The sequence below is a fragment of the Artibeus jamaicensis genome, unplaced genomic scaffold (assembly GCF_021234435.1).
Source record: "Artibeus jamaicensis isolate MK-2021 breed Jamaican fruit bat unplaced genomic scaffold, CSHL_Jam_final contig_589, whole genome shotgun sequence".
Taxonomy (NCBI): domain Eukaryota; kingdom Metazoa; phylum Chordata; class Mammalia; order Chiroptera; family Phyllostomidae; genus Artibeus; species Artibeus jamaicensis.
In genome coordinates this window covers 503,422-531,023 of record NW_026521896.1, presented here as the reverse complement: position 1 = coordinate 531,023, position 27,602 = coordinate 503,422, and the positions used below count along the sequence as shown (strand labels likewise).

Here is a 27,602-nt window from a genome sequence, read left to right as displayed (position 1 = left end):
ACTTGAATGCTTATATAATTTACCATTTTCTAGTTCCCTGGATACCTAAAATACCTGGATAATGTTTTCATCTAGGTTTTTCTCTTTAGATCATAAGGGACTAAATAAAGTAAGAAATAGCTGAGGAATTTATTTTTATCATAAAATATTTCCTTTAAAAACAGTTAAAGGAAACCCTCATTTATTGAGGTCTAATTATATGAGAAGTACTATCAATACCCTCTGAGTTTGGTATTATAATTATTCTCAGTGTTTACAAGTGAGATTACAGTAGAGCCACAATCTGAATGCACCCAGGCAGTCTGGCTCTGGAATCCAAGATCCACGCACTATATTAATTCTCATATGGTTCATAATACAAACCAGGGTGGTGATGACTACTCTTTGTTAAGAGTATTAGGTTTAAGGGGGTGGGAGAAGCTAAATCACTTTATATTGTGTATTTTATATGTATGTATGTATGTATGTATGTATGTATTATACACTATACTTGCGTTTTAGGAAATAACATTAAAAATGTTAACATACAGTCAAACAAAAAAATTTTAACATACGGCCATGTTCATTTTCCTAAATAAGACATTAAAAAAGAAGACTCTTAAGTGTTCTCAGTAAAAGAACTAAAAGAATTGTGTATTTTATTAAAAACAGAAGCACATGATGTCTAAAAGGTTTTAAATTAGGGATTAAAGAGGATGTCCATTATAGCACCTGTTTACATTTTAATTGGAAGTGTATAGAAATTGTCTGTCAGGGTTCAGAGACCCAGCTCTCTCTCTCTTGGATTCCTGCACAGAAGACACACACAGGATTCAGGTCTTATAACAGAATATACACTAGCTGCCCTTTGGCATTTGTGGTTTGGATAATGTAACCTTTAATTCCACGCAGTCTTATTTTCTATCAGTGGTCAATTTTTCCAAGTCAAGTATAAACTTGTTGAAGGCAGGACCACCTATACATAACAAGACCTAACTTTTTAGCTTAATCTTATTTTGTTTAATCTTTACAGCATCAAATGAATCACTTAATGAGATTTAAGTTATGAAGTCTTATGTTAAAATAGAATAATTAAAGTGTTTATGGATGAAAAAATTGTCAGCTATAACAGCAGAGAAAGCAGGTCCACATAAGAGTACCTTTTTTTGGACTGTAAGATGCAACCCCCACCCTCGCAAATTTGGGTGGAAATGGGGGTGTGTCTTATAGTTTAAATGTAGCTTGCTTGTCTCACTGTGGAGGGTGTGGTGGTGGCGCGGGGTCACAGGTTTTAAATATTTTGCCACATTTTTTTGCTTCAAAAATTTTTTTCTTATTTTCCTCCTCTAAAACCTAGGTGTGTCTTATGGTCCTAAAAATACAGTATTTTTATTTGAGGGCATAGCTGATTAAAAGCTTGTGACCCCCTTAGTTTCCCTCTGAATCCATTTCCTTCTCAACCTTTTTTCTTATTAGAAGTCTTTGCACTAAAATATGTCAATAATTTATCATTGTAATACTTTTGAATCAACTTCCCTGTTTTGTGTTGTGAATGATAAAATCTTAGTTTTCCACAAAACAGATTCTTAAGATATATACAGGGTAAGGCATGAATAACACCCCTTTTTTAATTACAAAACCATAAGCATGTAATTCTGTAACATAACAAAATCACATTCAAGCACACCATATGACATTTTAGGTGAAATGTTCAAAGTAAAACTATATATTATTATGCCAGTATTATTACCCTACCAACCACACTCAAGCATATGTTATTTCTGCTGGGCCCTGTATTAGCTTGCATAGGCTTTGTCTTCTAGTTATTAAAATATCTTATGAACTCTTCTAATATGAAATCAAAGAAGGAAAAAGACCTTTTAAAATTTATTTACTATTCATTTTTCCTGAATATAAGGTAAGCTTTAATAAGAAGTGTTGATTGTTGTGACATAAACTGGAGAAATTCTTTACTCTCGTTTATTCTCGTCTTTTTAACTCTTTCTTTTGAGGAAGTAAATGTGAAGGAATCCTGAGAAAACTGAACTTTTTAAATGGAAGTAGAAGAGACACATTCTAATAGAAATAGCCTATACCAGCGACTTTCAACCTGTGTGCCACAATAATTTTTAAAACTTGGTGATACTTGACTTAGGGACACTGACCTCTTTTTCCTAGTATTGTCAAATTTAAAAATGATAACAGTAGCTATTTATTGTGAATGGATGAAAATTGTACTTCTTTAGGGGGGGTCACATAAGCAAAAATTAGATATTTTTGGTGCACTGCAGAATTTTAGTAATTGGTTTATGTATTCCAGGAGATGAAAAAGGTTTAAAATCTCTATACTAAACCAAAAAAGTGGTGGTACCTGTCAGATAGATAGATAGATAGATAGTTGATTGATAGATAGATAGATAGATAGATAGATAGATAGATAGATAGATAGATATGCTAATTCTCCAGGGAACCAGTTATTTAAGTAATCAGCTTTATGGAATGAGAAAAATCAAGACCGAAGACCAAAATGATACCGATAACTGCTTCTAACTGACATATATTTTGATTCATCCTTTTGGTAGTATTTATTGAGCACCTAATACTAGTAGTGAATACAAATATAAGGTCTTGCCATCAATGAGCTTATGTCCCAGTAGTTATTAGTATACTTCATATTTATATTATGAAACATATTAAGATAAGTTTGTATGTACACTTTGTATATCTAAATATTAAATTATATTTCAGGTTCAGTAAGTTAAGGTCTTTCATTTTTTTCTTTAACTTAATGATAACTATGTTTAAAAATGTAAACTTTTATGTGGGGTAGTTTGTTTTTGCATCTCTTTCATGTAAACTTAGTAGTATACCTCAAATAATCAAGAGTAAGAGTAAAATCAAAAGTGAGATATCTTATTTGACAGCACCAGACTTAAAATGCATGATAACAAATTCAAATAACATTTCTTCAGTTCTTCTGAAATCTGCTATAAAAGGCTTTACTCGAAGAGTTTATTGTAGAAAAACGTTTTTATAAATCATATTGAGTATAATTAGACATACAGTAGACCCTTGAACAATACAGAACTCAGAGGCGCCAGTCCCCACACAGTCAAAAATCCACCTGTAACTTTTGACTCCCCCAAAACTTAAGTACAGTTGCCTGTCAGATTGCACAAGGGGTTGGTTCCAGGACCATCTATAGATACTAAAGTCCATGGGTGCTCCAGTCCTTTACATAAAATGTCTTAGAATGATGTATGTTGGCCCTCTCCATTTGTGGTTTCAAGCAACCAGAGATACGAAGGGCCAACTATATTTACTGAAAAAAATTTGTAAGTGAACCTTCACAGTTCAAACTCCTGTTGTTCGAGGGTCAACTGTATATATAAATTGTGAAATTAGAAGGTTATTCAACTGTTGTGATGTTAAATGTATCTTTTAAGTAATAATTGCTTTTGTATCTAGTAGTTATAATTTAATAGTTTTCTTAAAAATGTAAATATCCAGATTTCTCTCCATTATATGCATGTTGTTTAGAGCCTGGAAAAATAACCCACAATTTTTCTTCAGTCTTCACTAGGCTCGTCTACTTCGTCATTCCAGTCAGTGGGTTCCTATGGACCTTTTGGCAGGATGTCAACTTACAGTCAGTTCAGTCCAAGTTCATTAGTTGGGCAGCAGTTTGGTGCTGTTGGTGTTGGTACGTTTAGCTTTTATCTTTCTTCTTTTTTTTTTTTTCTTACCACAAATTTTCAAACATCTTGTTTGGTGTTCCTTTATGTTAAAGCCTATTGTATTAAAGGCTTTATTTAATGTCCTTATTGACCAGTGGTTCTAAAATGGTCATCTCTCAGTCCTGGCAACGAAACTCAGTTGGTTAGAGCATCTTTATGATATACCAACTTTATGACCACTGAATGCATAAATAAATGGAACAACAAAATTGATGTTTCTCTTTCAAATCGATAAATAAAACATCTCTCAGAATATACTTTTTAAAAGCTACATATATCCAATTATCAAATTTCACTGAATGTTTTTTAAAGTTTTTGTTAAAGGAATTTATTTATTTTTAGACGGGGGGCGGGAGGGAGAGAGGGGGAAATAATCAATGTATGGTTGCCTCTCGTGCACCCCAGGCATGTGTCCTGACTGGGAATCAAACTGGTGACGCTTTGGTTCATAGGCCAGTGCTCATTCCACTGAGCTGCTCCAACCACGGCATGGAGCTGGATTTTTTTTTTAAGTTGATAAAAAGAATGTCATGGGGACTACTGAGAAACTCTGAATACAGACTAAAAATTGAACGGTGTTATTGTTAATTTTCTTAGAGGAGACCATTTTTGTTTTAGACTAATGGTTTTGAAGTATTTAAGGGTGATTATACTCTATCCAGACAAAAGGAAAGTGTGTACTTCATGATATAAAGAAATGAAGAAACAGAATAGGCCTGTGGAGATGTTAGCAGTTGGTGAATCTAGAAAAGGAATATATCAGTATTCAAGTGCACACTTTCAATTTTGACATAGGTTTGACATGTTTCAAGTTAAAAATTGTAAATATTTAATTCCTTTTAGACTTATTCTTGAATAGGTGAAATAATGTAACTTTGGTTTATGTACCTCCCAAACCTATTTGAATAGTAAGACCAATGTTAATTATACATGTTAAATCTGTATATGCTCTATGTTAGCTATAACTGTTAAAACCCTATTCTTAGGATTCAAATAAGAGATAGTTGCAAATTATATTATCCTTTTGAAATTCCTTTCACTAAATTGCATAGTTGGCTAATGCTGGGATTGTTATTGTATTGAGATGGCCAAAGAGTTCATTTAGTTTTCTTCCATACAATGGCTTTAGTAGTGCTTAGTTGTCCATAACTTCATTCGAAACAATTTTGTTAGATTGTATTGTGACAGCTGTCACATCAGTGTGCATTTTTTTAAAAAACTTACCAAAATTGGTGAATTTTTGTGCAGCATTTTAATACTGAAGATGGAGGAAAATATGCAACATTTTCAGCATATTGTGCTTTCTTTCAAGAAAGGTGAAAACACAGCTAAAACACAAAAATTTGTGCAGTGTATGGAGAAGGTGCTGTGACTGATGGAACATGTCAAAAGTGGTTTGCAAAGTTTCTTGGTACTATTGACGTTTTGTCCAAATGGTTCTTTGCTGTGCGGCTGTCTTCTGCATTGGAAGGTGTTCAGCAGCACCCCTAGCCTCTACCTACTAGAAGCCAATAATGGGAAATAGCCAAAATACTCAGAATATCGAAATCAATAAAATATGTCTTTTATTTTATGGAAAAAACTAAATGGACTTTTTGGCTAAACCAATACTTAACCTCCTACATTACTGTGAAGTTTGCATGACATAATATGTCTAAGGCATTTGATCAGGGTCTAGCACATAGTGTCTGTATACTAAATACTGCTCTGCCATTCTTCAGAGCCTACCCCTCTAATTAAAGTATTTTGTGATGGTGAAATATATGTTCCTTATGAATGATTTTATCCAATTTTAATATTACTAGGGGTTGCTGGTTTAGTATTTTTTAGGTATCACAAAGGCAGAGGGTTTTAGTTGTGCTTTCTGTAGTAGTAGAGTAATTTTTGCAGTGGCAGATTCTTTTTAGATTGTGTGATTTCTGTATTGATAGGATAATTTGTGGAGCAGCTAATTTGAGAATATCTATTTAAAATTTGTTAAATGAGTAGGAAAACTAGTGTTGATTAACGCGGCAGATGTCTTACAGAAAAGGATTTGACTCTTGAGTTTGTGTTGGCACAAATTAAGCCAGATTTTAAACCATGTCTCTTGTTTTCATTTTTGGTTCCTAGTACTTTGATTTTTTTAAACATAGATTTGAGGGGAGGAGGTGTAGAAAAACATTGATTTGTTGTTCCACTTATTTATGCACTCATTGTTTGAATTCTTGTATGTGTCCTAACCAGGGGTCAAACCCACAACTTTGGCCTATCAGGACAATGCTCTAACCATCTGAGCTACCCAGCCAGGCCTAGTATTCTGATTTTAAATCAAAGTTGAACTAAATCAGGATTACACTATTGCTATTTGATTAGGAAAAATTTTTTTCCATTTTAATTTCCATATATTGTTATAGTCTTCCTACAGTTTTATTTGTAATTTATATCATGAAGGATTAATATCCTTATAGAGCTTTTAAAAATAAAGGACTACAACCCAACAGAACAATGAGAAAGGGTTAAGAACTAACTTTCCCTTTAAAAAAAGAAAAAGAAATACAGATAGCCCTTAAACGTGGGAAGATACTTAAATCTTGCTTATAATAAGAGAGATACAAATTAAATCTACATCAAGACACCATTTTTCACTGTCAGTCTGACAAAACCTTAAAGTTTGAGTATATTCTCTTTTGGCAAGATTATGGGGGAACAGTTATTATCATACATTGAAAGTAATGGTGTACCAAATAGAATTAAATCACTATTTTAAGCTAAAATAGTGGTTATATGCAAAGATTAGGTCATTGTTGACTTTGATAACTTATGGATGCTTAGGAAAAATTAATTATCTCACATTGTATCAAGCAGCAAAGCAACCATGGCATGCTAAGCCTCATAATACTGTTACAGCTGACCAAACAGATAGATGGGTACATTGTAGCTGGTTAAATACTCAAACCATATTGCACAGTGATTCTTTTAGGTCTCCAGTATTTTGTGCAAATTAATTTTTAATCACTGAGTTTGATTAATACTTAGGAGGCATGCTTATGAATTTTATAATTCATAAAACCAGGAGGGTATTTCATACATTATGGGTGACAGATTAAAGGATTTTTAAGGATGTATTTTAGTGGCTCTGGCTGGGTATCTCAGTTGGTTAGAGCACCATCCTGATGTGCCAAGGTTGCAGATTCAACTTGCCGTTAGGGCACATATAAGAATCAAACCATGAATGCATAAATAAGTGGAACAACAAGTTGATCTATCTCTCTTTTTTCTATCTCTCTCTAAAAGTTAATAAAATTTTATAAAAGTTTTTTTAAAAACATACTTTGGTAAAGGGTACAGTAATTAAACATTCTAGTTAAAAGGCAGAAGTTACCAAACTGAAATTTTTTTAAAAAATGACATCAGGCTATATGATACTTATAAGAGATGCACTGTTTATAAGAAAGAAAGTAAAATAAATAGGCGTGATATACTACACAAACACTCATGACAAGAGTCTGACATCCAACTATGGTTACATGTCTCTTGTTTTCAGTTTGGTTCCTAGTACTCCATCAACCTGTCTAACACTGTGTGGCCCACCTTGGAAATCCACAAAAGCTTATCTAACCCCACCCAATTTACAGGCCTGCCCAAGCTACTTTTCCAGAAGAATGGCTGGTCTTGGCTCCTAAATCCTATGAAACAAGCAACAGCTGGCTTCAGTGATCCCCAGTGGCAGCCAGATTAGACTCACAGCTTGGCTTCACCTGGGAATCTCCATACTCAGCACAAGTAGCAGCCATCTCAGATTGCTTTCCAGCTCAGGCAGGGTGCCCCATAGCAAAACACAGGTTGGGGCTGACCTTGGCCTGCACCACTGGGGACACCCCAGGGCCATTGCACCCAGTGGACAGCTACAGACCACATCACCACCACTGTGCCCCTGCACAGCTGATCCTCTGAGGATGGTGGAGGTGAGTGGTCAGTGGTCACAGCCAGTCCTTGCAGTTGACTGGCCTGGGTAAATCCCTCCCATTAATCTGCCAACAGCAACCAAGTTTCAACTACAAAAGGGGGTGTATTCAGCCAACATGAAGGGCACACCTCAAATACCCTGCTTGGGTGATAGGGGAGGCTGTGCCACTGGACCCTACACGACACATACTACATTAGGCCACACTGCAACATACGGAGTCAAAGCAGCTCTACCTAATACATAGAAACAAACGCAGGGAGGCTGCCAAAACAAGGAGACAAAGAAACAGGGCCCAAATGAAAGAACAGATCTAAACTCCAGAAAAAGAGCTAAATGAAATAGAAATAAATAATCTATCAGATGCAGAATTCAAATCACTGTTTATAGGATGCTCAAGGAATTCAGCGAGAACCTCAACAGCATAAAAAAGATCCAGTCAGACCTGAAGGACACAGTAATTGAAGTAAAGAACAATTTATAGGGAAACAACAGTAGAATGTATGAAGCTAAGAATCAGATCAATGATTTGGAACATAAGAAACCAAAAAACAACCACATAAAACAAGAAGAAAAAAGAATCCAAAAAAGTAGCCTCTGGGACAAGTTTAAGAGACCCAACATTCACATCATAGCAGTGCCAGAAGCAGAAGAGAAGGAGCAAGAAATTGAGAATCTGTCTGAAAAAATAGTGAAAGAAAAATTCCCCAAGTTGGTAAAGGAAATAGACATGCAAGTCCAGAAAGTTTCAGTTATGTTGAATGCAAAAAGGCTCACTCCAAGACATATAATTAAAAGGCCAAAGGTTAAAGATAAAGGGTCTTATTTTTTAATGTATTTTATTGATTATGCCATTACAGTTGTCCCATTCCCCCCCTTCATTTCCCTCCACACCCCCTCCCACCCACATTCCCCCCTTTAGTTCATGTCCATGTGTCATAAGTTCTTTAGCTTCTACATTTCCCACTCTACTCTTGCCCGCCCTGTATTTCCCCCCCACCGTCTATGCTACTTATTCTCTGTACCTTTTCCACCCCCTCTTCTCCTCCTACTCCCCTGTTGCTAATTCTCCATGTGATCTCCATTTCTGTGGCTCGACTCCAGTTCTAGCTGTTGCTTAATTAGTTTGCTTTTGTTTTAGGTGTGGTTGTTAATGATTGTGAGCTTGCTGTCCTTTCACTGCTCATATTTCTTATCTTTTTCTTAGGTAAGTCCCTTTAACATTTCATATAGTAAGGGCTTGGTGATAATGAACTTCTTGAACTTGACCTTATCTGAGAAGCACTTAATCTGCCCTTCCATTCTCAATGAAAGCTTTGCTGAACAGAGCAATCTTGAATGTAGGTCTTCGGATTTCATGACTTGGAATACTTCTTTCCAGCCCCTTCTTGCCTGTAAGGTCTCTTTTGAGAAATCAGCGGACAGTCTGATGGGAAGTCCTTTGTAGGTGACTGTCCCCTTATCTCTTGCTGCTTCTAGGATTCTCTCCATTTTAATCTTGGCTAATGTAATTATGATGTGCCTTGGTGTGTTCCTCTTTGGGTCCACCTTCTTTGGGACTCTCTGAGATTCTTGGACTACCTGGAGGTCTGTTTCCTTTGCCAGATTGGGTAAGTTCTCCTTTATTATTTGTTCAAATAAATTTTCCACTTGTTATTTTTCCTCTTCCCCTTCTGGTACCCCTATGATTCGGATGTTGGAATGTTTAAAGATGTCCTGGAGGTTCCTAAGCCTATCCTCTTTTTGTTTTGTTATTTTTTTCTTGTGTCTTTATTCTTTTCTGGTTGGTTGTTTCTACCTTCTGGTCCACTCCATTGATTTGAGTCCCAGTTTTCTTCCCATCACTATTGGTTCCCTGTGCATTTTGCCTCATTTCACTTAGTGTAGCCTTCACTTTTTCATCTAATTTGCCACTAAAATCAACCAATTCTGGGAGCATCCTAATCACCAGTGCTTTGAACTGTGCATCTGATAGGTTGGCTATCTCTTGATTGCTTAGAAGTATTGGCTCTGGGGCTTTGATCTGTTTTTCCATTTGAGCCATTTTTATGGTATTGTATTGTATTGTATATTTTTATTTTAATTTTTTTGTCTGGTTGCACCTGTTATGTATGAGTGGTGGAGCCTTAGGTGCTCACCGGGGAGGGGCAACCCCGTCACTGGGTTGTGAAGCTTGTATGTGGGGGCAAGGTCAGAGGGAACAATGGCACTTGCTCTGTTGTCTCTCATATTTCAGTCCCCTCTGCCGCTTCCCACAAGCAAATTGGGCCCTTCTGGTGTTGTTTCCCGGGTGTGTGGGCTTGCGTATGTTCTAGGACCCTCTTGGTCTCTCCAACAAACTCTCCTGTGAGGCTGGGAATCTCTCCCGGCACCTCAACCCTGCAAGTGTTTTCAGTTGGTGCTTTTAGGCTTTATTTCTGTTCCTGGGGGCCTGGGTTGCGCGGTTTGTTTCACTGCCTGTTGTTGCCAGGTTTATCTGCATGGGAATGTGTGTCCGCAGTCAGCCAACCACCTTGTGCGCCTTACTGGGTCTGCTCGTTTCCTCCCCGCACCCGGGGTCTATGAGTTTCACACCATTTGTTTGAGCTTTTTCCTGCTATGACCCTTGTCTGCCAGCCACTGACTCCTCCCCTCTTATGGGTCTGGATGAAAGGTTCATTGTAGGACTTCCGTACAGTCCAGTTTTCTGTCTGTTCTGGTTGTGTTTTTGTTTCTAAATCTTTGTTGTCCTAAATTTGGTTGTGGGAGGAGGCACAGTGTTTCCACCTGCGCCTTCATCTTGGCTGGAAGTCCAGAAAGGATCTCAGAAGCCACAAAAGACGTTAGTTGCCAGATGGGAGAAGGTAAAGGGAGAATGGGTGAAGAGGCAAAGGGATCAAGAAGTGCAAATAGGTAATTACAGAGTAGCCATGGGGGTATAAAGTACAGTATAGGAAATGGAGTAGCCAAAGAACTTGTACACATGACCCAAGGACTGGACAGTGGGGGGGGGGGGGGGGGGCATTTGCCTGAGGGAGTAGAGGGCGCTCATTGGAGAGGGGGACAGGAGAGAAAGTCAGGACAACTCTAATAGCATAATCAATAAAATATAATTTAAAAAAAGGATTGTGAATACAGTAATAGACCCACTTAAATACTCATTTAAAACAAAGGTGCCAGTTTAGTACAGTGGGGGGGGGGCGTTAGTTTAAGACAGTGCGAGAGAAACATCAGTTTGTACTGCTTATTTATGCATTCATAGGTTGCTTCTTGTATGTGCCCCGATTGGAAATCAAACCCTTAGCCTAGGCATATTGGGATGACACTCTAAGCAAACTGAGCTTCCCTGCCAGGGCCCTAGAGATGGGGATATTTGGCTTTTTTTTTTTTTTTTTTAAGAGAATAAAGATTTTATTCACTCTCCAGGAAAGGAGAGGGGCAGAGTGTAGAGAGATGTACCAGCTGGGGACATGTTTTTAACAAATGATGTTGCAGCAGCTGGATATCTATCTGGGGAAAAATTTTCATTGACCCTTCCTTAACACCATACATTAAAAGAACAATAATTTGAAATAATAGCAGAACTGGGGGAAGAGATGTAGGTGTGGTTTACCATCTCATAGACAAGATGGAGGATATAGAAAAGTTTGGTAACAGGGAGGCAAGCAGTAGGAAGTTGAGTCAAGTGAGGAAATACAGACAGCATGGGGATATATTATCAAAGTGGTTTATGTCTTGATCATTGCCCAAACATACTAGGAATAATGGGATGAATTCCGCTTCCTACAGAAATTACTAAGAGCACTGTCCCAACATTTCTGGGCATGTTGTGGGAGGTTATATTAGGCCTCTCTTGGGCTAGCCGGGGCTGCATCCTGACTGGATCACACTTGTAGGAGAGTTCCATTAGTTCTCATCTGAGATAGTGTGCTAGGCCCTGATACCCCATTTTAGGATGACTGTTCATTAACTTAGGAGACAAAGGATGGGGAGTAAATACCCTGTGAGGGTGAGTCATGGTTGAAGGAACAGGAGTTGCTTAGCTTAAACATGAGAAGACTGTGATGGGCATGATTATAGTCTTCAGATATTTTAGGAGTAGATGGATAAATCTGTGGAGTTGACTGGTGAAAATAAGGAAAGTGGTACAAGAAGAAGTAGGCATATAAGGGGAGATGTGTAGGTAGTTTGAACTTCTTATCTTGAGAGCAGTGGAAAGCTTTGAGCATTGTAGTAATATGCTTATACAATATTTGAGTGTCATAAAAGATTATTCTGGCTACCATCTTTAGATTGGATTTCGGGGAGGGAGAAGGGCTAGAGAAATAGTTCCTCCCAGAGAAAACCTACATAGATTAATAGTAAGTAAGAGGACAGCACAGCATACGAAAAGTCAATGATTCATAAGTACTGTAGGAACTTAAAGAAGATTGTCCTAACCTAACATAGCAAAACATTGAGCCCTTTCTAGGAATTTGTTACTTGCATTACCAACACTTTGTAGATGCTGTAGGCCAGGGGTGTCATACTCATTTTCACCAGGGGCCACATCAGCCTTGTGCTTGCCTTCAAAGGGTCAAATGTAATTTCAGCTCTTTAATAGTTCAGAAGTAGTTACATTTATACCGTTCTAAAATTATTTTGGCTCTTTGAAGGCAACCTCAAGGCTGATGTCCCAGTGAAAGTGAGTTGACAACCCTGCTGTAGGTAGAATGCAGCCCCACAGTGCCATCCTAAGTAGAAGCATTAAAATGGACCGGAGTCCATTGTCTTACCTTGGAAATACTGGGAAAGCACTTCATAGGCCTGTGCTGATTTGGCTATTTGTGCAGATAAAACAATTGAACTTTAATGTTGGTGTAGAATATACCGTTTCTGCTACTCTATCTGGTGTGGGTCCCTGCTGTCTTATCTGTATAACTGCTTAGAACAGTATGGCATATGTTAGAAACATTTTTGCATCTAGGATTCTAGAGAATATATTGGATTGCTCTTCTCCTATACAGTATTGTCAGAGACTTCTCAAATTAATTTTTAGTGCACTTCCATTAATTTCTAGGATGATTAATTTGTGTGAACAGAAGGGTGATGAAAATTATTAAAATGATATGTTACTATATATAATTGAAGGATTTAAAATTTTAAAAAAGATTTTTTTGTCATTAAAAAAATCTCTTAAAGCTGGAAGCTCCTTGACATCCTTTGGAACAGAAACATCAAACAGCGGTACCTTATCCCAAAGTAGTGCAGTTGGTTCAGCCTTTACACAGGACACAAGATCTGTAAAAACACAGTTATCTCAAGGTAAGCTGTTTTTTCCTTCAAATATTTTCATCCTAAACTTCTATAGTGGTTTTGTCTTTCTCTGAGTGTAAGAATTTTTGCAGCTTGCAAATCACATGTATAATTTTTATTTGGTTGTTTTAAAACTTTTCTTCTAACTGCTGTTGCAATACGTACATTACTGAATGATTTCCACTATTTAGACTTTACAATTCTTAGGTCATAAAACCGAAGGAGTGAACTTTCTGTAAGTTTGATATTTTTTTACAAAGCAAGCATAATATAAATTTTATAGTAATACTTAAGTATATCAGATTAACCCCAGAGTCATTGTTGAAGATGAACTCTCCTTAATGAATTTGAATTAACGGCTGAGAAAACAAACTATTCATTATGTCCTTGCATCTTTCCTACCATCCTCACAGAATTTAGAGCAGTGATTTTCAGCCAGTGTGCTACAAGAATTTTTAGGCCCTGGCTGGGTAGTTCAGTTGGTTAGAGTGTCCTGATATACCAAAGTTTCAGGGTTAATCACTGAACAGGGCATATACAAGAATCAACCAATGAAAGCATAAATAAAATGGAATGAGACAGTGATTCCATGTCTGTCTGTCTCTTTCTGTCTCTCATGCTCTCGCTCCATTCCTCTCAGTCACCAAAAAAAATCAGTTAAAAAGAATATTTTTTAGCCCTGGCTGGTATGGCTCAGTGGATTGAGCACAGGCCTGTGAGGCAAAGGGTCACTGGTTCCGTTCCTGGTCAGGGCGCATGCCTAGGTTGCAGGCCAGGTCCCCAGTGGTAGACATATGAGAGGCAACCATGCATTGATGTTTCTCTCCCTCTCTTTCTTCTTCCCTTTCCCTCTCTCTGAAAATAAATAAATAAGATATTTTTTAAAATTTTAGCATGCAATTCCAGACTGTTTAGTCAGGGGCACTGACCTCTTTTCCCTTAAATTGTCCAAAAAAGGGGGGACAACAACCAACACAATAGCTGTCCCAGGGTGAATAGTGAATAGATCAAAATTAAATGCATTTTTTTGTCAGATCAGCAAGAAATACATGTTTTTGGTATGCCAGAGTTTTGGTAATTAGTTTATGTGTGCCATGAGATGAAAAAGGCTGAAAGTTGCTGATCTAGAGAAGTAGTTCTCATTGTGGACCACCCATAACCAAATAGTCTAGAGTGCTTAAAAAGGTAGATTATGAGAACTGCTACAGCAGAATCCCTGGGGCTTGCGAGGTCTGCATTTAAATAAGTTTCATTTTTTTTTTAATATATTTTATTTATTTTTAGAGAGAGGGGACAGGAAAGAGAAAGAGTGGGAGAGAAACATCAATGTGTGGTTGCCTCTCCTATGTCCCCTACTGGGGATCTGGCCTGCAACCCAGGCATGTGCCCTGACTGGGAATTGAACCAGTGACCCTTTGCTTCACAGGCCCACACTCAATCCACTGAGCTATACCAGCTAGGGCTAAATAAGTTTCTTAAACTGTCCTATTTTTCTACCCCAACCCAGTCTTATAACCTTAAGTGGTCCCAAGATTTCATATTTATTTTTATCTACTGCCAAAGTGGATGTTATTAGCTCATTGCTTTATATAGATACTTACTTCTTTTAAAAGATTTTGTTTATTTTGAGAGAGAGGAGAAGGTAGGGAGGAGAGAGGGAGAGAAACATCAGTGTGTGGTTGCCTCTCATGTGCCCCACCCCACCTCCCCCCACTGGGGACCTGGCCTGTAACCTAGGCATGTGCCCTAACTGGGAATTGGCCCACTGACCTCTTGATTTGCAGGCAGGCACTCAGTACACTGAGCCAAACCAACCAGGGCAGATGTTTACTCCCCCCACCCCACCCCACCCCCCCAATATAAAGAGAGGGCAAGGGCAGGAGAAAGAGAGGGAGAGAAATAGCTGTGTGGGAAGCATTGATCCAACTGTGGATCTGGCCTGCAACCCAGGCATGTGCCCTGACTGGGAATTGAACTGACAACGTTTAGGTTCCTAAGCCAGTGCTTAATTCACTGAGCCACACCAGCCAGGGTGGATGTTTACTTTTAAATAAAAACAATGTGAAGTAACTTCAGTTACTGTAATCACAAGACAATTATTTTTTAAAGCCATTGAGGGTAAAATCAAGCTAATGCTAAACATAATTTTGTCTACTTCACTTTTGAAATAGCTGTACTGTTACTTATATTGATTTAAAATAACTTTTAAAATATTCTAAAGATTTGTTATAGAAGAATTAGAAATACAGTATGCATAAGAAACAATTAAAATAAAGTCTCACTACCCAAAAATAAGAAATATTTATATTTTCTTGTGCATAAATTTTTAATTTATGCAGTGCCCTTAGCATAGTGCCTACCACATAGAACATGATCAGATGTTAGCTATCTTTAATCAATAACTGACATTAAGCTTAATATGAAAACACCAGAAGAACTCTTATTAAAACCATAAACAAGGATGTGTATTGTCAGTGTTGTTTTACAGCATTGTTCTGGAATTTTTAGCTTAATTAGAACACATGAAAAAGAAATTAAAATTAACACATATTAAAATTAACATTATTTATCAGTGCCATAACTTTCTACTTTGAATTAAGAATTCACTGAAAAGTGAATTCCTTAGAACTAATAAGGGACTTAAATTAGAGGGGAAAATGTAAAGTAAATGTACAAAGGTCAGTAGTTGTTCTAACCTAACCTACTAATTAAGATAAGGGGATAAAATATGATGTTCATAATAATGAGAAATAAGAACAACTTCTATGAAGAAAAATACAAATAGTAATAGAGGGACCTAATAAGATAATAATATATAAATAGAGAAACATCTTATTCCTAGATACAGAAATAAAGTATTGGGAAGGCTTTACTTGTCATATTAATTAAACTTACTGTACTTTCAATAAATCTAAATGGAATGATATGAGAATTTAAACTCATATATATACTATCTTACATATAAATGTGGATACCATGACCAGTGTGGCTTAGTTGGTTAGACGTCGTCACACAAAGCAAAACATTGCCAGTTTGATTCCTGGTGGACCATGCGCCTGGGTTGAGGGTTTTGTCCCCACTTGAGATGCATAGGAGAGGCAGATGCCAATTGATGCTTCTCTCCCTTTCTTTCTCCCTCCCTTCCTCTCTTTCTAAAAATAAATAAATAAAATATTTTAAAAAATAAACATGGAAGTATAACTAGATATAGTTTAAAAATAAAAAGTAATGAGGTAGTAATGATAAAGTATATATAAAGTAAAGCAATCAATGTAGGAATACATTGAGATGAATGAACAAAAGTCAGAAGCAGATCCAAGTATAATTAAGTAATTACTATATGATATAGATACTATTTTTAAATTAGAGGAAGGGTAGCTCTGGCTGGTGTAGCTCAATGGATTGAGTGCCAGCCTGCAAATCAAAGGGTCATTGGTTCAATTCCCATTCTAGGACACATGTCTGGGTTGCAGGCAGTGTCTCGCCAGTATGGAGAACATGGAAAGCAACCACACGTTGATGTTTCTCTCCCTCTCTTTCTCCTCTCTTCCCCTCTCTAAAAATAAGTAAATAAAATCTTTTTTTAAAGATTTTATTTATTTATCTTTAGAGGGGAAGGGAAGGGGAGAGGGAGAGAAATATCAATGTGTGGTTGTCTCTCATGCATCCCCTACTGGGAACTGGCCTGCAACCCGGGCGTGTGTCCTGACTGGGAATCGAACCATGATCTTTTGGTTCACAGGCCCGCACTCAATCCACTGAGCTACACCATCCAGGGCAGTAAATAAAATCTTTAAAAAATAAAATAAAAAAAGAAAAGCTAGCTGTTCAACAAATGATGTTGGGACAGACAAAACTGCCTGATCATTTGGGGGAAATAACTAGATTCCTTCTCTCATCGTTAGGACCAAACTAAACTTTAAATAAAATTTAAATACATATTTCTGTTTATTAGAAGAAAGGGGTATATTTACATAAAGAATGGCAGAGAAGGCCTGTGAATTTGCATTTTAATTTTGCCAAGTATAATTCTGAATTTTACAAAATTAAAACAGGTAGAATTTTTTTAAATCTGTGTTAAGAATGAGAAGAGCATAAGGGGTGTGTTTTTATTATACTAAAATAGCTATTGTGTTTATTCCTAATAATATGTCTAGTATGGCCTGTGTTTCCATATTCATAACAAATTACCATCATGACTAATAGACTAATTTCAATGGTTTTAAAGTACACAAAAAAGAGTTCTTACTTGCTGTGATTGCCCTATTGTGTGTGGTTCTGCAATACTTGCAGCAGGGTCTTCTCAAAGAAAAGCCTGATAAAGTAAGTTTTATAAACTTAGAAGATCATTTAATGTAGAATTATAAAACTTAACTGAACAATAGGATTTTCAAAAAACTTACTTAATACTTATCTTATAAATTAAACCCCTTTATAAGGTCATAAGTGATTATTAAATGTCTTCTCCTAGTCCAAAACTTACATAAACCCACCATGATTTTCCATTATACCCAATGGGAAAGTTACAGTGTTTCTATTAATGCTAGAGTAAACTTTGGCGATGACACATTTGCAGTTGCATACTTTAGATAACCATAAATTTTGACAGTATTACTGATAAGTGGTTCCTGAAGCATCTAGTGCATAACAACCAGTGCTTTGTTGCCACTCACCAGTTCACCAATTGTTGGGAGCCTGTGCAGACATGTACAGGTAGGTAGTGACATTTGCAGCGTATTTGGGTTTGTTTGTTTTTTTTAAATAAAATGAGCATAACTTATTTTAAGCAAAATATTTTCGTGCAGTATCATGGGATATGAGAGTACCTTGAACAGAGATTTATCACAAACATTATAGGAACAAATGTGATTGGCATCCTTCTGATCGTTTTGTAAATACAAACCTATATTAAGCAAAAACTTGAAAAGAGATCTTTGAAATGTCAAGGGATGAGTGTCACTGCTGTGTAATTATCCAAAGGGCAATTTTTAGTATTGATGTTTACGTAAGCCCCTAAGATGGTATTGAATAACCTCACCTAACTTTCTAGTTCTTTACTTCCTTTATGGAAGTAATTTATTGGAACTAGTACGTGTGAACATAAAGATATCACTTTAGACATATCTTCAGAAAGTACTAAAAATATCAAAACCTCTGGAAATAATAGCTAAAGTATCAATAGAATCTTGTGGTTGTGGTTACTGGGGGAAACTGGCATCTCACCTGCAACATGATCTTCAGTAATACTCCTAGGGAATCTTGTACTAGGCAGAAATTTTTGAAAAACTTACTTAAACCTTATTTCATTGGGTAGAAATACAGATAAAATTTGCAGTATTTTTGTTTTGGGGGTTTTTGTTTTGTTTGTACTTTTTTTTTTTAAGCGACCAGCCCACCAAAGAGAATCAGTTTTAAACTGTGGTTTAGTAAGTAAATGAATTCAAATTTGTGCTATGGATTTGAATTGGTAGAAGTAAAAGTAGGCTTTTTTTTAGGGTCTAGTCTATTTTGAAATCCCCGAAGGATAGGGTAGTTTCTTATCTTCTGGTTACATTTTAGGTCGTTCAAGTCCTCAGTTAGATCCTTTGAGAAAAAGCCCTACCATGGAACAAGCAGTACAGACCGCCTCGGCCCACTTACCTGCTCCGGCACCTGTTGGGAGAAGGAGCCCTGTATCAACCAGGCCTTTACCATCTACCAGCCAAAAAGCAATAGAGAATCAAGAGCACAGGCGAGGTAGAACTTTAGCTATTTACTAATTCCTTAATTGACTCATCGACATTTTCCATTCACCTTATTTTCATTAAAAAGATACACTTTATATGAATGATCTTAGAAGATTTAAACTGAACTTGATAGAATGTTCATTCTTTCAAATTTGGCTCAAAGTAGTGATGGTGGTGGGGGTGTAGATTCGAGGGTGGTTGTTTGGGGTTTTTTTTTCCTCATTTCTAACTTTACAGATGTTGTTGATTATGTGTCCTGAGTTAATTTTTTACTCTCTTCTGTTCTTTATAGTTGAAGTACACAAAGTTTCAAGACCAGAAAATGAGCAACTCAGAAATGATAACAAGAGACAAATAGGTAAGTTACTTGGATCTAAAATCCATATTTTATACTTCTCAACAGAAAGAACATTTGAAATGTGTAGTGAATAATTACAATTTAAAAAATGAATGGCAAGGATTGATGGCTATAAAGCAGTAGCTCAGTGGAGTTTCATTGTGTTAACAGTTTATCTTATTTTTTGGTGATAGTTATGTGGATCCATATGTATGGCAAAATATCATGTAATTGTACATAAAGACTACCAAAAAATGAGTGCATGCAATGTTGCTGAAAACTGAATGAGATCTGTAATGTGGTTAATTGTCAATTTCCTGGTTTTGATAATGTATAGTAGTTAACTAAAATGTTGGCTTAGAAGAGAAGCTGGGTGGTAGGGGTCTAGGACCACTCTGTACAATTTTTTAGGGTTTTTTTCCTAATTAGTTTAAAATAAAAGTTTCTTTTAAGCATCACTACATTTCTGGAATAAAACCCTATTTGATAGTAGGCATTTCTCTTTTGAGATATTCTTGAATGTTAGTCTGCTTGTAGGATTTGTACAGTTATATTTTCATTGTTGTATGGCTTTCTCTTTTGCATTCATTTTTTACAGTTTTGTGTCCATTTCATATTAGCATTATAAATTTTTTTCATTGTTTTCTATGCTTTTAAGGATGGAATTATCTATCTGTACTTTAAAAGTTTGATGTTTTCTCATTAAAATTATTTAAGCCCTGAGCCTTTTTTTGAAGTAATTATTTAAGAACTTTAACTTTCTCTCATGGTTACTGATTTAATAAGGTTGTATATTTTATCTGCTTTGTAATCTATATTATTTATTTCAATTTATCTATATTATTAATATTTTCTAATGTATTAGTATTGAATAAATTATAATTTAAAGCTCTTTCAAATTCAAAGATTAAGGCAATGTGTGATTGCCTTAGATAAGAATTGGAAAGTGATCTTTCACTTAAATTTTAGAAAGCTAGATGTATTTTAAATGTGTAAACATCTCATTTGTCCTGTACATTTTTATGTGTGTTTTTGTTTGTGCTATGTGCCATAGAATAGAGAGTTTGGGTTTGATTTATTATACTTTACTTTTTTTTTTTTTTTTTTTTTTTTGGAAAAAGAACACCTTCTCTCAAAATAAAATAATTACTGTACTTTCATCGTTTAAAAATTATATAAAATAGCCCTGGCCAGGTAGCTCAGTTGTTTGGAGCTTTGTCCCATGTACTGAAGGGTTACAGGTTCAGTCCCCTTTTGGGGCACATGTGGGAGGCAACCAGTCTATGTTTCTTGCATCAGTGCTTCCTTTTCTCCCCAACCCTGTTCCCTTCCTCTCTTAAAAAAAAAAAAAAAAAGATATATGATACACCCTGTCTGGGGTGGCTTGGTGGATTGAGCACTGGCCTGTGAACCAAAACATCGCAGATTCGACTCCTAGGCAGGGCACATGCTTGGGTTGCAGGCCCGGTCGCCAGTTGGGGGTGTGCAGGAGACAGCCAATTGATGTATCTCTCACACATCGATGTTTCTCTCCTCCTTTCCCATCTGTCTAAAATAAATAAAGAAAAAAATTTTAATTATATCAAATACTGAATAAAAGTATCTTTCATTCCTCTTCAAAACTTGCCATCCAGAGGCTCATTAACAGAGCAGTGGTTAATCTATTAGATTTTTTTCCTTACGATTTTACACATAAAGACTATATTAAAACCTTTTTTTGAAATTTTAAAGATTTTATTCATTTAATTTTTAGACAGAGGGGAAGAGAGGGAGAGAAACATCAGTGTGTGCTTGCCTCTTGGCACACTCCCAACTAGTGACCTGACCCTCAACCAACTCATGTGTCCTGACCAGAAATCAAACTGGCAACTCTATGGGTCACAGGCCCCTGCTCAGTCACTGAGTGACATCAGCCAGGGCTAAACTTGTTTGGTTTTGGTTTTGTTTTGTTTTGTTTTGTTTTGTTTGGAGACAGAAAGATCATGCTGTACTTAGGCATTTTGGGGGGTGGGAAGGGTGTGATTTGTTTTCTCAAGCTTGGGCAGTTTTCCAAACTTTAGTGAACATAAATCTGTCACTCTGTAGTCACTTCTGATCTTTGTCAGTATGTATTAAACATTATACATAACTAATCATTTAATTCATACTGCTTTGTGCTCTGTTTCTGTTAACTCACATCAAGTACTATTCCATGTTCCTGTTTTGCTTTGTTTCTTTCTTAACTATTTCTCTTACTTTGGGTATTTGAGTTCTCAAGTTTTCACTATAATTTGTGCTGCTTTGGTGTTGCTTTATTATATCTCATAAATCCTGTTACCATTATATTGCAGAAAAAGACTAGGTACAGGAAGACTTGAATAATATAGAGCCACTTAGAGAAAGAGACAATAAAGATGGAATAGGAAGTGGTTGGAGTGGTTGAGACCTGGTGCTTATCTTTGATGAAATCTGTGATAAAGAAATAGCACCTCCTACCTTGCAGTCTGTTCTTACTCATGTTCATTTATTTCTCTTCCTATAAATCTTGGTCCCTGTGATCCTGTCCACAAAAGGCCTATTAAATTTTGAGAACCCACTTCGTGTTTCATACTCCAAGTATTAGGGATATGAACAAAACATGGCCCCTACCCTCAAGGCGTATACAGTAATTTTGAACCAAATTGTTTGGCTATGCATTGTATCTGTTACATATATGAGTGTGGACCTCATAAATGTAAATTTCATGTGTGTCGTATGTTAAATATTAGTTCAAATTCATATTTATATAAAAATACAGTAATGTATAGAGACTTGTAAGCATTTCTGTTGACCATTTAATATAAAAACCACAATAATGACTTCCGTCTTAAACTGGCTTGTTTTTTCTTTATTAACATAGTTCCAGGTGCTCCTTCAGCTCCAAGGAGAGGGCGTGGGGGTCATCGAGGTGGCAGGGGAAGATTTGGTATTCGGCGAGATGGTCCTATGAAATTTGAAAAAGACTTTGACTTTGAAAGTGCAAATGCACAATTTAACAAGGAAGAAATTGACAGAGAGTTTCATAATAAACTTAAATTGAAAGGTGAATTTTTATTTTCTACTCAGGAAATACTCTTATTTGACTTGTGGATCATCGATGTTTAGTACAAGTCTTGACTTTTATGGTATGTGCCCTTTTTTTTCCAGTAGAAGATAAACTTGAGAAACAAGAGAAGCCTGTAAATGGTGAAGATAAAGGAGACTCAGGAGTTGATACTCAAAACAGTGAAGGAAATGCAGATGAAGAAGATCCACTCGGACCTAACTGCTATTATGACAAAACTAAATCCTTCTTTGATAATATTTCTTGTGATGATAATAGGTACAGTCTTTTAAGCTGCTCTTAAGTTCTTAGGAGATTGAAGTGTGAAGTAATTTCTTATAAATTCACAGTTTAATGACTACTTAAAAATACCTAATGACTGTTATTTTTTAATGTTTTATTTTGCTAAAAGAAAATAACCAGCCCTGGCTGGTGTGGCTCAGTGGATTGAGTGCAGGCCTGCGAACCAAAGAATCGCGCTTCAATTCCCAGTCAGAGCACATGCCTAGGTTGCAGGACAGTTCCCAGCAGGGGACGCACAAGAGGCAACCGTACATTGATATTTCTCTCCCTCTCTCCTTCCTTTCCCCTCTAAAGAGGAATAAATTTTAAAAATAAAAATAAAGAGAGAAAGAAAATAACCATACTAAAATTAAAATTAGTAATTAAAGAAGTGGTCATCTAACATCTAAGTAAAACCTTTTACTTTACCCCTCTACAGTGTAGTTCAAATAAAGCCAGAACCAAAAGTACCAGTGTTACTTTGACATTCGCTGATGTAGTAAAACTCTGCCACATTTCAGTCAATGTGGATCCAGAAAATTGCCAGGTTAATTAAAGGACGTAGCATAACAAACTAAAGAGTTTCAGGGTTTCCGTTGACCAATGCAAATTCTCCTGCTGGCTGCAATTTAGTGCCACCTGGTGGCAGTTGTCTACTTCACTTAAAACATGAATGGGGAGGATTCTGAGCCCTGTGATTGGGCTCTACAATAGGAGCAACAAGCAGCAATTCAGAGTCTTGCTTCAGGCATCAGGTCCAAGAATTGGACCAGGATGGTAGTGGGATTACAGGGACCTACCCTCCTGTTCCCAGATTCCTTAGATGGTTTCTTTTACTGGCTTTGCCTTCTCTTCCACTGAGGCCGAGTGGAGGGTAGAGTTAATTGCCAATCCCATTATATCAGTGCTGTTATTGTGTTCTTTTGTTTTATCAACTATATTTGCAAGAATCTAAATACTAGTCATATTTTCACATGAAATTTAACATAATATTAGGAGATATTGTCATGCACAGCTTGTGATGACTTATATAAGATGCTTGTTCTTACTTGATCTTTAGAAATTGCTTCAGCTTAATTTGGAAATTAGTGCTACTTAGTTTCGCTTGAAAATGTTTTTTAAAACTTGATATACACTAAAGATTACCTGTTCTTATCATAGAGAACGAAGACCAACCTGGGCTGAAGAAAGAAGATTAAATGCTGAAACATTTGGAATCCCACTTCGTCCAAACCGTGGCCGTGGGGGCTACAGAGGCAGAGGAGGTCTTGGTTTCCGTGGTAGCAGAGGGCGTGGTGGTGGCAGAGGTGGTATCTTTACCACCCCTCGAGGTTTTCGTGGTGGATTCAGAGGAGGTCGTGGAGGCAGGGAGTTTGCAGATTTTGAATATAGGGTAAATAATGCTTTTCATAAAAAACTATATGCCAAACAAACAGCATGCATTTCAGTGAAACTCAAAATGTTTTATTTATTTTGGGTGAACATTTTTAGGGCATTTGCATAACTTTTATTTTTAGCCGATTAGGATATTTATGTATAATTTTACAGAGCAGTAACTTCTTGGCTAATAAGTGGTTTTTTTTTCTGTTATGAAACTATGGTTTTAGATTTTTATGGACTGGTAAAATTTTCTCCTAAAATCTATTAGAGACTGACTTAGGATATTCTTTCTTTCTTTCTTTCTTTCTTTCTTTCCTTTCTTTCCTTTCTTTCCTTTCTTTTTACTTTTAAAACTGTTTTTTTGCTAGAGGGTCAGGAGATCATTAAAGGCATCATCCAAAAAAAATTATACCATCTACATTTCAGATTACAAAGTATGCTTTAATACCAAAAGAGTCTAGGAAGGGTGTACTTCACAATGGAAGACAAACCTATGCATTTAATAGCAACTAACATTTACATAGTATTTTTCATGTGTTAGCATTGTTCTAAATGTTTTTCCTACATTAACTTACTTAAACTTAACAGCATCTCTGTGGAGTAGGTTTTCTTTTTAATCCTCATTTTACAAATGAGGAAATAGGTATAGAGATATTAAATAATTTGCCCAAGGTCAGCTAGTAAGTGATGATGCTGTCTTGAACCTAGTAAATTTGTTTCTCAGTCAGTGCTCTTAATTTAGTTTTGTGGAAAACTCAACTATATTTTCTTATTTTGTCATGGTCTTGAAAATCTCATGTTATATTGACATTTGGGAACAGTTGCTAGAAAATTGTATAGTTTTATATAGTATATTTATATGTATTATTTATTTAAGAGAATCTATAAATCAGTTTCACTATCCTAGTTTATTGATTTTTAGGGATAGCAGAGAGGAAGGTATACAATCACAGAACGATCAAAATCCCTCTGTAAAGAAGTCTCAGGCTTGCCAAGGGCAGCTAGAAACAAAAATACCTAGCAGGAATTTCATAGTCTAATATTTAAAACTGACCGTTGTTGAGATCCTCCTTAAATGTTCAGTTTCAGTGGCTTTTGGGTCTGGTGTGTTAATCTTGATGCCTTTGGTATTGTCTCATCACAGCCAAGATGGCCTCTTCATTAGCTCAGTCTGTCCAGCCATGGTAGCCTAATGGATCTTAAGCACTGCTAACTTGCAAAATTTCCATTGCACCTGGGAGTCTAGAACATGTCTTTTACTTGTCACTGTTACTGCTCTTGCCAGTGATATTTTACTTACAGAATTCAGTAGGCTTTTCACAGATATTTGCCTTTAATTCCCCTTAAATGTACTTAAAAGTACATTTAAATTAGACGCGGGTTGGAATGAGAATTTTAGGAATTACTGCTAGTGTGACCACAGCTGAGTTGCTAAACCTTTCAGGCTCTCAGTGTTGACATTTGTGGAAAGAGAGTTGCATAGTCTTTATCTCAGATACATCTTTTAAAGGTCATTAAGTCTCAGAGTTGGAAAGTGAGAGGTATGACCTCCTGGCCATTTCTGTAGTAGCCCTTGAAGAAGCTGGGACCTTATTCTTCCCAAGGGCATCATTCCATTCCAGGGATGCTCTAATTGTTTGGGTTTCACAGACATACACACAGTCTGAGTGAAAATTTTTTTTCTGTATCTTCAAACTATTAGTTTAACTCTGTCCTTGTAAACCTGCAGAGTATATGTATATACCCTTCAAATTTTTTATATATTTCAAAGAATAGCTGTCATGTTGTCTGTAAGACTGACAATAGCTGTCAATCTGTAACAGATTTGACTATTACTTCACTATAACTAAACTTTGAGTAACTACTGTACGCATGATAAGTGCATGTGTAAATATCAGTGCAAACATGTTTTTGAAGCCATGGCTCACTGTGGAGTCATTTTGAGCCGTTAGTTAAAACCCCTATCACATACATGATGGGGCAAAATAGGTTTACAGTTGTTGAGTACACAAAGTTTATTCTTATTAATTATTGAATTATTTTCCATTTGAACAACTGTAAACTTACATTGCCCCACCCTGTATATTGCAGAATTACAATGCATTGTAGACGTAATCTTCAGGAGTCTTTATCTGCACTAGTGTATCCCTGACAGAATAATCTTATATGTTTCAAGGAGTGACAGTCACTGGACCCTAATGCATTGACCCAGTGGTTAAAAGATATTGTGACATTGCATTGTTTCCTCTTCTTACTGTGAGGGTCCCACTTGACATATCCAGCCCCATTTCTTATTACCCTTTAACTTATTCACACAAGTTGATTCATGGTCATTTTTATAAACACTGTACTTGATTCCAACTCTGACCTCATTGATAGACCAAATATATTGAATTCTTCATAGATACCAAGCCCTGAGCTGGACATTGGTGCAAAGCAGAGCAGACTTGGTCCTTGCCTTCTTGGTGTTTATAATACAGTGGGAAGTCAGACATAGCCAAAAGTCAGGGTCTCCGTTTCACTTACCCTTCACATTCTTGCCCAAGGTTTCCTCTATCCTTGGAAACTTCTCTTCCTTCTTCCACTGATTTCTTCTTTTCCTCACGTTCTTGTAATACTTGCTTTCATTAGCATACATTTTAAATAAATTCATGTTCCCTATTTCATGTGTTTTGTTCACCAGGGGCCACATCAGCCTTGTGGTTGCCTTCAAATGACCAAATAAGGAGTGGTTATATTTATACGGTCCTAAAATTATTTCTGCCCTTTGAAGGCAACTGCAAGGCTGATGTGGCCCCCAGTGAAAATGAGTTTGACACCCTTGGACTAGATACAAGCCTCTTGACATCATTGAATATGTATTCTACATTTTTTACCAAAACACTTGGTTCAGCATGGAGCATAATGAGCTTGAAGTAAATGCTTGGCATTTGTTATGGAGGAGTACACTACTTTAGCCTTTTAATAATGCTAAAGTGCAACTAGCTCTTGACTGTCCATTCCAAAGTTGAATCGCTCTTCTGTCTTCCAGGAAAGCCCTGGCCTTCTCAGCAGCCTATGCCTTCTAAATTCTATCATCTGGCACCTATAAAGGTAGAAATAGTGAGTGATGACTATTAGATAAAGGAGATTTACCTGCAGGGATTAAACTCATTTCTCAAGCATCTGACACTTCTCAGAAGTAGATATCGGTGGAATTTGCAGCAGTCTTCAAGTAATGGTTGACTTTGTTTTTTGTGGTATGAAGCATTACAGTTTTAGTGTGAGCATAAGCAAATCTGATTGTTTAATGAGAACATAGGTTTGATAGGATTATCAGGTTTTAGAACTCTTTTAAAATATCAGCAAGACTTGAACCTCTCTCCCACCCCACCCCAATACATGCTTAGGTAACCAAGGAACCAGAGAGGTTAACTCTTGATACAGGTACAAGCTAATATATACAGTAAAGCCAAAACTTAGCTGTCTTTGATTTCCAGCCTGATTTTCCTTAAGAATAACATTAGAAACATAAACTTGGAATGATTTTGGTCCTATGGTGTTTTCCTTTTATTTCTTTTTGGGGGGTGAAGAAATCAGGCCAAAGGTAATAGGAAGACAGACAGCTACTGTTTTATATGCTGCTATGAAGAGGTTAAGCCACCAGGGTAGATGAGACAGATTGCCTCCCATTTGAGTATGTTTTTCTTCAGAGTGTCCAGAGATAGCGGGGTATTCCAAATAACTCATCGTAGTTCTCTCCATCCCTTTCACCATTTTTTCCCCTTTATCCCTCTTCCTCTCTGTCTCTCCCTTTTTCCTTCTCTCCTGTTCTTTTTCTTTTCCCCCCTCCTTTCAGAAACCCACAGCTTTTGGACCTTAATGTCTGGATTAATCAAAT

The 27,602-nt window shown here is 36.6% G+C and overlaps 1 protein-coding gene across 4 annotated transcripts in view; it reads left to right on the top strand.

Annotated features, from left to right (window-relative positions):
- LSM14A (LSM14A mRNA processing body assembly factor) overlaps positions 1-27,602 on the top strand; it is a 61,414-nt gene that overhangs the window by 32,102 nt on the left and 1,710 nt on the right. The window contains exons 3-9 of one of the 4 annotated variants that reach the window (XM_037137069.2): positions 3,553-3,682; positions 12,823-12,945; positions 18,496-18,672; positions 18,955-19,020; positions 21,878-22,060; positions 22,168-22,339; positions 23,504-23,735. In XM_037137069.2, coding sequence (XP_036992964.1) covers positions 3,553-3,682; positions 12,823-12,945; positions 18,496-18,672; positions 18,955-19,020; positions 21,878-22,060; positions 22,168-22,339; positions 23,504-23,735 — 1,083 coding nt within the window. Of the gene's footprint in view, positions 1-3,552; positions 3,683-12,822; positions 12,946-18,495; positions 18,673-18,954; positions 19,021-21,877; positions 22,061-22,164; positions 22,340-23,503; positions 23,736-27,602 lie in introns of all 4 variants that reach the window. The other 3 variants (XM_037137068.2, XM_037137071.2, XM_037137070.2) reach the window with 3 other exon arrangements.